The sequence below is a fragment of the Strix uralensis genome, chromosome Z, assembly GCF_047716275.1.
Source record: "Strix uralensis isolate ZFMK-TIS-50842 chromosome Z, bStrUra1, whole genome shotgun sequence".
NCBI lineage: Eukaryota > Metazoa > Chordata > Aves > Strigiformes > Strigidae > Strix > Strix uralensis.
In genome coordinates this window covers 81,312,321-81,326,280 of record NC_134012.1, presented here as the reverse complement: position 1 = coordinate 81,326,280, position 13,960 = coordinate 81,312,321, and the positions used below count along the sequence as shown (strand labels likewise).

Sequence of the window (13,960 nt, the reverse complement as noted above, 5' to 3'; positions counted from 1 at the left end):
ACTGGGCATGATGTTACATGATATGGAATGCTCCAGTGGCCAGTCTGGGCCTGGCACTCCAGCTGTGCTCCCTCCCAGCTCAAGGAAAGTTAACTCTATCCTGGCCGAAATCCAGGTCAGGTACTCCGGCTATGCTCTCTCCCAGCTCTAGAAAATTAACTCTATCCCTGCTGAAACCAGGACAGTCTCCACCCCTTATTCAATACCATTTATGTTTCGCTCAGATTCCCAATACATTCTTAAGGAATCACCACCCCATTCACTAGTCTCACAGGTATTATTCCCTTAGTCTATGGGCCATTCTTCCAAAATGTCTACTGAGTTCATTTAGTCCATAACTTTGGGTTCCATCTGTCATGACAGTCTTTTAAGGCTGGAGGGATGAGGTGGAGTTGACTCAGTCAGTGAAGCAGGTGGCCTTGAATGTGGCAGGAAGATGTTGCGGGGCACCAATTGCAATAACAGGGTTATTTGACAGTTGTGCGATTCATTGGTTTTTTTTCACCTAAAATCAAATCCCCTTGAGGCACACATTGGACTTCTCTGTTCTGCATTACCCACCAAGTGCACCCAGGTCCTTGGGCAAAAGTAATCCCACATATTGGTTTACCATTACCCGATACAAGAGTAACCCAGATGGTCTTCCCCAGCATATTTTTAATGCGCGCTGCGGGGGCTTTATCCCCATCTACAGTATGTAGGAGGTTTGATTGAGCAGGACCAGCTTGCTTGGCAGATCCTCTGGTATTGACTAACCAGGTGGCTTTTGCTAAATGCACGTCCCAGTGTTTGAAAGTTCCACCACCCATTGCTCTCAGTGTAGTTTTTAGCAATCCATTGCTATCGCTCAATTTTCCCAGAGGCTGGTGCGTGTTAGAGGATGTGATATATCCACTCAATACCATGTTCTCTGGCCCAAGTGTCTATTATTTTGGAAATGCGTCCCATTATCTGACTCAATTCTTTCTGGGGTGCCATGCTGCCACAAGACTTGCTTCTTCTGGGCAGTGGCATGGGACATGGCATAAGTTTCCAACCATTCAGTGGCTGCTTCCACCATTGTAAGCACATAGCGTTTGCTGTGCCAAGTTTGTGGGAGTGTGATATAACCAATCTTCCAGGCCTCCCCATATTTATATTTTAACCATCATTCTCCATATCAAATGGCCTTTAACCGTTTGGCTTGCTTGATTGCAGCACATGTCTCACATTCATGGATTACCTGTGCAAGAGCATCCATGGTTAAGTCCACCTCTTGGTCACGAGCCCATCTATATGTTTCATCTCTTCCGTGATGGCCTGAGGAGTCATGGGCCCAGCGAGCCATAGATTTTTCACCCTTATGTTGCCAGTCCAGATCCACTTGAGCCACGTTAATTTTAGCAGCTTGGTCTGCCTGTTGGTTGTTCTGATGTTCTTCAGTGGCCCGGCTCTTGGGTACATGAGCATGTACATGGTGTACTTTCACAACCAGATTTTCTACCCGAGCAGCAATATCTTGCCATAATTCAGCAGCCCAGATGGATTTGCCTCTGCACTGCCAGTTGCTCTGTTTCCACTGCTGTAACCGCCCCCACAGCACATTTGCCACCATCCATGAGTCAGTACAGAGGTAGAGCACTGGCCACTTTTCTCGTTCAGCGATATTCAAGGCCAGCTGGATGGCTTTCACCTCTGCGAACTGATTGACCCTCTCCTTTGACATCTTCAGCGACCCATCGTGTGGGGCTCCACACAGCTGCCTTCCACCTTCGGTGTTTCCCCACAATGCGACAGGACCCGTTGGTAAACAGGGCATACCGCTTCTCATTATCCAGTAGTTTATTATATGGTGGGGCCTCTTCAGCACACGTTACCTCTTCCTCTGGTGCTATTCCAAAATCTTTGCCTTCTGGCCAATTTGTAATCACTTTCAGTATTCCCGTATGGCTGGGGCTCCCTATTTGAGCCCGTTGTGTGATTAATGCAGCCCATTTACTCCACATGGCATCAGTTGCATGGTGTGTAGAGGGGACACTCCCTTTGAACATCCAGCCCAGCACTGGCAGTCGGGGAGCCAGGAGGAGCTGTGCTTCAGTCCCAATCACCTCTGAAGCAGCTCAGACCCCTTCATATGCTGCCAATATCCCTTTTTCAGTTGAACTATAGCGGTCCTCTGATCCTCTGTATCCCCGACTCCAAAACCCCAGGGGTCAACCCCGAGTCTCCCCTGGTGCTCTCTGCCAGAGACTACAGGTAGGGCCTTTTTCCCTGGCTTCGGTGTAGAGCACATTTTTAACGTCTTGTCCTGTCAGAACCGGCCTGAGGGCCACTGCATGAACTATTTCTTGTTTAATTTGTTCAGAAGCTTGTTGTTGCTCCGGATCCCATATAAAATTAATTCTTTTTCTGGGTCAGTTGATAGACGGCTGACAATCTGACTGCAATTTGGAATGTGCAGTCTCCAGAAACCCAGAACACCTAAGAAAGCTTGCGTTTCCTTTTTGCTAGTTGGTGGGGACATAGCTGTAATTTTATTAATTGCCTCCATCAGGATCTAACGATGTCCATCTTGCCATTTTATTCCTAAAAACTGAATCTCCTGTGCAGGTCCCTTGATGTTACCCTGCTTTATGGCAAAACTGGCTATCGGAAGGATTTGGATTATTTTCTCCCCTTTCGCAAAACCTTCTTCTGCTGTATTATCCCATATAATGATATCATCAATGTACTGTAAGTGTTCTGGGGCTTCACCCTGTTCCAGTGCAGTCTGGATCAGTCCATGGCAAATGGTGGGGCTGTGTTTCCACCCCTGGGACAGTCGATTCCAGGTGTATTGGACACTCTTCCAGGTGAAAGCAAACTGTGGACTGCACTCTACTGCCAGAGGAATGGAGAGGAATGCTGTTAGCAATATCAATTGAGGCGTACCACTTGGCTGCCTTTGACTCTAGTTCATACTGAAGTTCTAGCATGCCTGCACGGCAGCGCTCAGCAGTGGCATGACTTCATTCAGGCCACGATAGTCTACTGTCAGTCTTCACTCTCCATTAGGCTTTCATACTGGCCATATGGGGCTGTTAAAGGGTGAGCAAGTGTTGCTGATGACTCCTTGGCTCTCTGGTTGACAAATCAGTTTATGGATCAGGATTACAGAGTCTCGATTGATGTGATACTGCCATCGGTGCACTGTTGTAGGGGCAGTTGGCACCCGTTGTTCTTCGACCCTCAACAATCCCACAACAGAAGGATCTTCTGAGAGACCAGGTAACACAGACAGCTGTTTAATTCCTTCTGTTTCCAAGGCAGCTATACCAAAAGCCCACCGATACCCCTTTGGGTCCTTAAAATACCCTCTCCTGAGATAATCTATACCAAGAATGCATGCAGCTTCTGGGCCAGTCACAATGGGGTGTTTTTCCCACTCTTTTCCACTTAGGCTCACCTCGGCCTCCAATACAGTCAACTGTTGAGACCCCCCTGTCACTCCTGAAATACAAATGGGTTCTGCTCCTTTAAAATTTGATGGCATTAGGGTGCATTGAGCACCAGTGTCCACTAGAGCCTTATACTGCTGAGGGTCAGATGTACCAGGCCATCGAATCCACACCGTCCAGTAAACTCAGTTGTCCCTGTCCTCTGCCTGGCTGGAGACAGGACCCGTCTAATGTTGGTCATAATACCTGCTAATGGCAAATGGGTTAATGTGGTGTGCACGGGTTTCAGTCTCATCTTAATCACTCACTTGTTGTGAATACAAGTCAGAAGTTCTTCTCACAGGATCATGAGCAAAGATGACATTTCTGCTCTGATTGGGCACCTGATTACTGGAAACTGGAGCAACATTTTTCCCGAAAGAACCCTGTTTTCTACTTGTTCTTTCTTCCAACTCACCCACTTTTCTAGGAGGTAGGTAGGTTTTCCATCCCGTTTCTTCATGTCTTCTTCATGGTCACGCAGGCAATACCACAGGTTCCCCTGTGGTGTATACTGGTTCTCTTGAGTAGGGAAATGCTTCTCATAGCTGAGATCCTAGTCTGTGCAGGTGGGGAGTAGGACATCTCCTCTTTAAATTGCTGGAATTCTTGAGATAGTTCCTTCGCAGCTGTGAAGAGGGAGGAAGAGAGACTTTCTTCATGTGTCGTAGTCAGCGAGCCAGTTCATCCACTGTTGGTCCCTCTTCATCTCTCCAGTCCATTACTGTTAATGCATTGGCATATGATAATGGTGTGCTCTGTACAAACTTTTGCCATATGGGCCGGGTGCATTGGACTTCATCTGGATCTGTGGGTAGCCACACATCATCTGGGTCATAGTCCACGGCTAGCTTCCTCAAGTATTGGATACCTCTCTCCATAGTGGTCCACTTACTTGGATGACATATAACATCTTTCTTGAAGGGATACCTCTCCCACATGCTTGAGAGGAGTCACCTCCAGAGACTGAGATTTTGTGTCCTTTTTCCAATTGCTTTGTCGATGCCCCCTTCCCTAGACAGGGATTGTAGCTGCCTGGCTTCGCTACCCTCTAATTCCACACTACTGGCCTTGCTATCCTAGTATCAGAGCAGCCAGGTAATGAGGTGCTTACCTGGATGGCAGCTGATATCCTTTTGCATGTCTTGAAGCTCACTCAGGGATGAGGATCAGGTGATTACCACTGATTCTGCCTCCTCCTCCTGTTCCATGATGGCCTTGGTTCGTTGTCATCCTTCACACTGTGAGGGAATTTTCTTGCATATTTCTTCTTATGTACAGGAGCAACTGTCACGGGTTGGTTCTCTGTGTTCAGCTGCAGCACCTGTCATCGGGGTTGGATTAGCTGCAATCCCTGTTGCCAGAGTCAGAGTGGCTTCAGCACTTGTCGCGGGCGTTGTAGTGGCTGGAGTTTCTGTTGTGAACTTTGCAGAGTGGCTGCAAGGTCTGTCATTTTGTTACCGGATCCAGAGCCCTTCTCTTCCCTTTGAGGGTACTGAATAGTGTTTAACAGGACTTGGTAGACATGGGCCAGGCCCCAGCATGTTGCAGTGAGCTGTGCCTTTCTGGAATTACCCGTGTGACAACATACTTCTTTCAAATATTTTACTAGTTCTGTAGGATTCTGCACCCATTTGAGAGTGAAGTTCCAATACACTGGAGGTGCCCACTGTTCTAGGTACTTGCCCATGCTATCCCACACCCCCAGCCATTCATAATTCTCCAGCCTTGGGGTAAATCTCTGGGTGATACTCTTAAATAGTTGCTTAACCCTGAACAAAGCCTGAATCACATGCAGGAACACACTGGCTCCCAGCAGTAAGAGGACTATTTTAGTGTCAACATTCTAAGGATATTCAAAATTCCCAAAGATCTCAAACACATTGTAAATAGCCCCAGGACCACCGACTTCATTGTGCCATAAGTCAGCATTACATAGTACAGCAAAACCAAAATCTTAATCCAACCCTTACGGGTGGTGAGCAGCAGCATGGGGACTACGTACAGCAAAGGAGGAGATAAAATCTTAAGCAGCCAAGCGATTGACATTATGACCCAATCTGTCATTATCTCAACCCTCATGCCCCATGTTGGATGCCAAAAGAACTGTCATGGTTTGAACTTGGCTGGTGACAAGGTTGAAATAAAAAACAGTTTAGTGATTGTAATGTAACAAAACAGTAACGGAAAGCCCAAACAGGTAACGCACAATGTGCTTGCTCACCACCTGCTGACCAACACCCAGCCTGTGCCCCCCGGCAGCGATGCTGACGGAAGGAAGTGCGAGAGAGAACCTGCCTCCTTTATATACCAAGCATGATGTCACATGATATGGAATGCTCTAGAGGCCAATCCAGACCCAGCACTCCAGCTGTGCCCCCTTCCCAGCTCAAGGAAAATTAAGTCTATCCTGGCTGAAATCCAACTCTGAACATATGCATACTTGAGGACTGCTACACTGTCTGCCATTGAAAGTCCTTTTAAAAATGAATTGTGTATACCATTGTGAGAGACAACCTGTAAAAACAGCTCCTGAAAGAAACAGGCCTACGAGAAACAAAGACTTGAGAAAAACAGCCTGAGAAAGAGATGAGGGATAGCAGGGGGAGTAGAGGCTCTCTGAGCTGAGGAATGTCTGAAACACTTGAAAGTAATGAAACTATAGTCACAGGGTGGATAGTGTGGAGGTCGAAGCTGATAAGGCTGCCCAAATAGCACAGGGTGCAGCTGGAGAGGGGAGCCCTGTGGAGACAGGACAGTTCTGCTCTGGTGCACCTGGTCATATTTCAAGGGCCATCTGTCTGGTGAATGACCTTTGCTTCATTATCCACAAAATGCATATTAAAGTTAATACCCCTGAATATGGTAATGAAGATTAACAAGATCATGCTAATTACATCACCTTATGAGGAGCGGCTGAGGGAGCTGGAGTTGTTTAGTCTAGAGAAGAGGAGGCTGAGGGGAGACATCATTGCCCTCTACAGCTACCTGAAAGGAGGTTGCAGGGAGCTGGGGATGAGTCTCTTTAATGAAGTAGCAAGCAATAGGACAAGAGCTAATGGCCTCAAGTTGTGCCAGGGAAGGTTTAGACTGTATATTAGGAAGTATTTCTTTACAGAACGGGTTGTTAGGCGTTGGAATGGGCTGCCCAGGGAGGTGGTGGAGTCCCCATCCCTGGAGGTGTTTAAGGGTAGGGTTGACTTAGTACTTAGGGATATGGTGTAGCAGAGAACAGTCAGTGTTAGGTTTACGGTTGGACTAGGTGATCTTCAAGGTCTTTTCCAACCTAGATGATTCTGTGAAGCACCTTACCCCTCCCCATACATGGGATACATAGATACATGGGTCAACCTAGGGGACGGACCCAAGGAAAGTGTGTACAAATTGAGGGGGGACAGGGGGGGGGTGGGTCGGAGAGTGAAGTGAAACAAAGAAGACGGCTGCCTCCTTGAACCCTCGCTGGTGGGATCAATGCAGGAACCCAGACCGGTGATCTCTATTTCTCTATTCTCTCTATCTCCCTCATTTCCTTTTTCCCCTTTTTCTTCACTACCGTCAAGTAATGCAAGACATACTGTGTTGCTTGCCACAACTCGTTATATACTTATCCAATTATCGTGTATCCAGTTAGTACATTGTGGGAAGTTAATAAACTTTGAACTTGTCTCACCATTGTCCACTCCATTGGGGATTTATGAATCTAAGTCACTTGTCTCCCTTGTCTGAGTGGGGCGTGACAACCAGGAGTAATTTGCATGTTACAGTTCTGATAATTCAGTTTTGTTATGAATCGGATATCTCAGGCCTCCACTTGTGCTCCTTTACAGTCATCACTGAATTTTGAGAAACATTCTGAAAATATTTCGTGGACAGAGAATCGTTATGAAGCAAATCGTAGAAGACACAACTCTTCAGATGGGTTTGATACTAACATTGGACGGCCTAATGGAGGTATTTAGCTTTCATGGAACATTTTGAATATGTTTATATCATTGCTTTGTAGTACTAGCTAGAAAAAAAGTCCAATGATAATATCTCTCCTATGCTAAATTCTTATTCTGTAGTAAAATAGAGGTAATGGAAAGACATATCTTCTGGGAGAGAATGTGATGACTAAGGGTTGGTTAAAGTAGTGTGATTTCAGGTGTATTTCTTTTTAAGAAGAGTAAGAGTGTCAAGTTAATATTCTAGCCGACAACATACAAATGACCATCCAGAAAAGGAGATTGACTTGTCTGAATGTTGGACTATTACCCTCTTTCTCTGGCACTGTTTTGTAAGGTTGTTCCCTACTGCTTATGTGAATGAAGACTTAAGTTTACAATGCTGTCACATCCCAGAGTATAGAGCTACTGACTTAACTTCTCTAACAATTTTGCAGAAGTAGAATGTTCTTTTAAAACTGCAATTACATTTCTTTAAAATTGAAAAATCTAAGGGCATTTTGGGAGAAAAGAGAAGAATGGTTGGCGTTCACAAGGCAAAAATGGTACAGAAAACATAAACCATCGTGGGGGATACCATGGCGGAGGTTCCCGTGCTCGTTCCAGCACTTCCCACTGTGGAAAAGGCCAAGGACTGCATGAAAACAATGTACCTGATAATGAAAGTGGGAAAAAGGAAGACAAAGAAGTACCCAAACAGTTTGAAGCTGAGGATTTTGTAAGTTAATTGTAATTATAATAAACAAGGTTTTGTTTTTTCTGCAAGCGCCGTTTTGTCCATCACAAGCTACTTTATGAGATTTCACTAGCTTGAGATCATACATAAGGGACCACTCTTCCCATAGGTAAAAAGGGTGTTAGTCATTTGTCCACTAATTGTTTCTCCTTCTATATCCAATTTTTATCATTATATGTTTATTATTGTCACTTAAGCATTTAAGGGAAACTACAATTGGCTTCCAGTTCACTGTGGTATGTGTATGTATTAATTTCCACACAGTTACCTTACTGGAAATCTGAAGTACTAACAAAGTGATCTTCCTGGCAGTGGCCCTTTGAGATCCCATGCTTCAACCTAGCACTGTAGGATGTAAGAGGAAGTCTGAGCTTCCCTCTGCTTTTTGCTTTCTCTAGACAGATCTTGTAATGGTATTGATTGCCTGAGATGTTTTGTTGGAGAAGAGAAACAAGTGAGCATTGACCTATTTGGGTCGCAGGAGGAAGTGTCTAGTCTGTCTCCATTTAAAACTCTTTGACAGCAGAGGTCACACTGCAATATTATTGTGATTCGTTATTTCATGGGTCCCAGAATTCAAGCCTTATTTGTTTAATGATTATAAAACTTTCTTTCAGCCATCTTTGAACCCCGAATATGAGAGGGAACCAAACCAGAATAAATCTTTAGCTGCAGGTGTGTGGGGTGAGTATTTTTGATGTTTTTAAATGTAAAAATGTAACAAAGATCTGAAGTTGTTTCAAATAAAACATAGAATTTTTTTAAAATTAAAGGTATAGATTTAAATGATTAAAGGTATGGATTGAAATTGAGAAAATTTCAATATTATTATTAGAGAGGTAACACTTCTATTTGAATATCAATCTGTTGGTCTGTAGATGCAGCTACAACTAGGATTCTTTCCCAGAACAACTTTTTGTAAAGATGTCAAGAATTTATCTTCACCTTTATTTTCAAGAGGAAAGGCAATGAAGGCGGATCACCTAAAGTAGTGATGTGATTGCTAGCTGAAGACTGTGTAAAACAATGCTTCTGACTCCATTAGAGCTGTTGGAAGAGTTCGGAGAGAAACGTAGGAGGGCTGGAAAGAGCAGGTTAGCTTGCAAAGATTTAAGGTTTCCTCCTGGAAGCAAGTGTCTTAAGCTGTTGGTTGTGTTCACAAACTGCTTGTAACAAATCCAATCCTGAGAGTGGGCCTTGAACTGAACTGTAGTCTGGGACTCTACCTGATTAAATTGGCTACTGCTCTGCAATTCTGTGGGCTTTATGTAGTCAGTTGTTCACCTTTAAGAAGGTGGCAGCTTTATACCACACAGGTTTTAAAGTAATAAACTTAAAATAAAAACCTTTCTCTTTATGAAGAAACAACTTTTATTAAACATAAAAGCTACTACTTAATCTGTTGATAAAACTGAGATCTGAAACGTTGCTCATTTTAAATGGTACTTTAATTTGCTGATTATTTTTCTCATACTTCACTAGAATATTCTGCACTCTTAGGTAACACTAGATACGGGCCAAGCCCTCAATATAAATATCTAATTGCTAAGAACTTTTGCAGGAGCCTAAACAATTGGACTACTTTCAGGTTTTGTGTGTTCAGCAGCTTTCATGTAAAAGTCAGGAAATAGTTATCTTTCAATAAATTCTTTCCGAACAAAGTTGGGAAAAATTACATAGCAATTTGAGTGTTTTACAACTGCATGATGTGGCTCAGTTTGATCTGAAGGAGGGCAAGCTTTCCAGGTTTTTTTTGGATATCACTCTTCACAAGTAAAGGAAGGAACAGTTTTGTTAGCTACATAATATCATAGAATGGTTTGGTTTGGAAGGGACCTTTAAAGATCATCTAGTCCAACCTGTAAGCCACAGTGCATTGGCTTGTTGTAGCTTTCAGCTCGGTATCTTACCTTATTACAGCTCTGGTGTTGCAAACCTTGTTTTGTAATTGAAAAATTGGGATTAAGGCTGTTGTTACTCCTTTTTAAAGGAAACAGTATTCAAGACAGGAGGAATGTTACTATCCCCTTCTAATGCTTGTTAAAAAAGTATGCTTCTGTTAGATTCCATTTTACCTTGTGTATACGTGATGGGTGCATGTAAGTATTATGAAAAGTCTTTTCATAATGAGTTTAATGAGAGTTAAGTGTACAGTTACTATAAATGTTTTGTGACAGCTACCTGCTAAACAAAGCTAAAGTCACTTATGCTTTTATGATCGTTTTTTTAAAATATAGAATATGGTGACTCTGCCTTGTGAAATAGAAGAAATGCTTGCAGGGAGAGGAGATAATCATGGAAAATGCTGTTAATGCAACTTTGGAATGCATGTGCAAAAAAATAATTGAAGTATTTTCACTTTTTTGAAAATTTTAGAACTGTTTTTAATAGGTGTTCTTTAAAACTTAAATGTCAGTTGCTTATTATGACAGCTGACTATGTCTCTTAGTACTCTTGAACATGGAAATGTTGTAAGTTTCAGATGTTCTGTTGTGCCCATCTGAGGCATAGAGATGGACAAACTGGTCATTGCCATGGTCTAGAGTAGTGCACATCTCTTGTCTTATGTTTATAGAGCCTTGGTGTGGAGTATTTCCCTCTAAATTGAGCTGTTAATAAATATATAAGTAATTATTCTTTTAGTAACCTTAAGGGGAAATATGAAAGCCATAATCTCTTTTGAATATTAGGTAACTGTCAACAACTAATAGTATTTGGATTTTAGATTTGCAAAGATTTGTGTAGCTGTCATCTTTGAAGAGTATCTTTACTTTCCAAAAGTAAAATTCCTGCATTGCCAAGTGAAATATTTTACAAATAGTGGTTGTAGAGAATGGAACAGAACCTGTGTTTCTCCAGGTTTGTACAGTGTGTTATTTGTGGAACTAATACTGGACTAAGTTCCTGATTTATGACTGTTTGCTCTGGCCCATGTGGCTATCCAGTACCTTCTGAACTAGAAACTTAAGATTGTATACACGTGCACACATATATATACACACTTCCTTTTTTTTCTTCCCAGAGTACCCTTTGAATCCTAAATCTAGATCTCCGAGAATGCTGGTCATTAAGAAGGGCAGTACAAAAGAACTGCAGATATCTGGATTCCCAGTAGTAGGAAGTCTTCATTCACAGCCAGTAAGGAATGGAACTGGCACAAGTGTTTATAAAGGATTAGTCCCTAAGCCTGTCACTCCACCCGCAAAGGTGAGTCTTGGCTACTGGTGGCATGAACAACATGCTGAAAAAAAACCATGCTGTTATTCTGAATGTGCTTATTTCACTCCTGAGAGTACTGTTCCTAGATGTCCTGGTTTTGGCTGAGATAACAGTTAATTTTCTCTTGGTAGCTGGTACAGTAGGTTTTGGATTTAGTGTGGGAATAATGCTGATAATTGACTGATATTTTAGTTGTTACTAAGTATGCTTATCCTAAGTTAGGGATGTTTCAGTTTGCCATGCTCAGTCAGCAAGCAGGTGCACAAGAAGTTAGGAGGGTGCATGGGCAGGACGGCTGGCCCGAACTAACCAAGCGGATGTTCCATACCACAGAACATCATGCTCAGTATAGAAACGGGGGAGTTAGGTGGAAAGGCGGTTCCTACTCAGGGACTGTCTGGGTATTTGTCAGTGGGTAGTGAGCAGTTGCGTTGTGCATAACTTCTGTGGATTTTTCTTCTTCAGTTTTATTTCTCTCTCTCTTTTTGTTATATCCCTTTTCATTACAATTATTATTATTATTGTTATTACTCTATTTTATTTTAGTTATTAAACTGTTCTTATCTTAACCCATGAGTTTTTTTTCTGATTCTCCTCCTGATCCCTCTGAGTGGGGAGGAGTGGGTGAGCAGCTGCCTGGTGCTTAGTTGCCAGCTGAGCCTAAACCACGACAATAGAGTATTACGCTTTCAATTCTTGCTAAGTGCAGCACAACCCAGAAGTGAATGGAAACAACTTTTTCTCATTTTGCTTTTTCAACTATACTGTAATTGGATAACTCTTTGTTTCTCATTTACCTTTTTTGGGAAGTGCAAAAACTGTCCAAGTGAGAGTGAAAAGGATCTTTTTAACTTACGGAATAGCAATGCCTTTTGTATACATGATTTTAACAAAGAAATAGATACTAGTGGAGAGAGATAGTTGGCATGAAAATACCTTCAAAATTTATCCCAATTATTGATAGAGATGATGTTGCAACCTGTTAGTGTCATTCTGGTCCCTTTCCAAATGAAACTTTCTGTGTTCTTCTCTTTATTTTTGTTTCAGGAATTCTTCTGCTCCTGAGAGCATGTAATGGAGTAGTTCCTAACTCTAACATTCTACATTAAAAACAATACTTTCAGCTCTTTAAGACATATTTTGATTCTTAATACGTCAAATATGATAGTCTTAATTGTTTTGAAATTTGAGTCTTTATATAAAAATTATAAACAGTATTTGAGCAGATGAATTGCTCATAAATGGCCTCTTTTCCACAAGAAAACAGGTGTTTGCACTAAAGTATGGTTGTGGTAATGATTTGCTTTTGCTTAATAATTTTTCTGAAGATTCCTGAAAATAATCATATTGTAGTTATTGACTCTTTAAATTTCTGTTTAATTTTTTATTTAGCCTACACAGTGGAAAAGTCAAGCAAAGGAAAATAAACTTGGGAATCCATTTCCTCATGAATCTGCATATGGTGTTTGCAATTTCAGTCCTTTCAGATCAACTGCCAAGGCATTTACTGTATCACAAAATTCAGTGAAAGAGGTAGGATGACAGATAAGTTTTATCAAATCTATAAAATGTTTAATTTGGTTAGATAAGGGGATCAGTAGTTTTATGCAGGTTTGTATTAAGTTCTTTTGGAAGTTAATGTATGAGAAATATGGAAGGCACATCACTGGCTTTTAAGTACTGCACAGTTTGCTTTGTATGTTTGATTTGAAATAAAAATGGTGCATTAGGAAGTATAACCTGATAGGTTTAAACGTCAAAACTGCTAATAGTATGGTGCACTTCAGAAGGTACACTGTTAGCAGTCCTTCATAAACCTGTGTCTCTGAGTTTACATGTAAGAACTATATATACTGAAATACAAATATCTTCCCTCTGCTTTGATTGTGTATATACATGAAACCTGAAACTAAGGTGCCAGGGAGTCTTTTTGTCTTTCATTCAAAGTTTTCTAATATTCTTTCTTTTTCTGATTCCCTACATTAGTGTAATCGGTCAAGTTCTTCATCCCCTGTTGACAAAGTTGGTCAGCCTCGTTTAACAAAATTGACAAGAATGCGGACTGATAAGAAGAGTGAATTTCTGAAAGCATTGAAACAAGATAAAGTGGAAGAGGAACATGAAGATGAGAATCACGCTGGGCAGGCAAAGGTAGTTTTGTTCATATCTATTGTAGATCCAGCAGTAGTAGTTTTGAGATGGACTGTGAACTACTTTTTATTTTGCTGTAAACAGCTGTTAAGTCATGATCTCAGGTCTTGAAATGAAGGAAAGGGATTGCATTTTGGTGAATTTTAAAAAGTTGTTCCGAGTACTACTCTTTCCTCAGTGTGTCTTAGTAGGTTTTTTTTTCCTGCAGTATCTGTCATACATGTTAATAACTCAGGTACATCTGTGTCTTTAGCAACAATAAAAAGAATAAATTAAGCTTAGTAGACTAACCTAATCATAGAATCGTTTTAAGTTGGAAAAGATCATTAAGGTTGAGTCCAACTGCTAACCTGGCACTGCCAAATCCACCACTAAACAATATACTTCAGTGCCACATCTACACGTGTTTTCAATGCCTCCAGGGATGGTGACTCAACCACTTTCCTGGGCAGCCT

At 41.9% G+C, this 13,960-nt stretch overlaps 1 protein-coding gene across 5 annotated transcripts in view; it reads left to right on the top strand.

Moving 5' to 3' along the window:
- Positions 1-13,960, top strand: part of GPBP1 (GC-rich promoter binding protein 1) — a 46,143-nt gene that overhangs the window by 22,566 nt on the left and 9,617 nt on the right. For all 5 annotated transcript variants that reach the window (XM_074855273.1, XM_074855275.1, XM_074855274.1 and 2 more), the window contains 6 exons: positions 7,283-7,406; positions 7,894-8,117; positions 8,753-8,819; positions 11,158-11,342; positions 12,747-12,887; positions 13,341-13,505. In XM_074855273.1, coding sequence (XP_074711374.1) covers positions 7,283-7,406; positions 7,894-8,117; positions 8,753-8,819; positions 11,158-11,342; positions 12,747-12,887; positions 13,341-13,505 — 906 coding nt within the window. The remainder of the gene's footprint in view (positions 1-7,282; positions 7,407-7,893; positions 8,118-8,752; positions 8,820-11,157; positions 11,343-12,746; positions 12,888-13,340; positions 13,506-13,960) is intronic.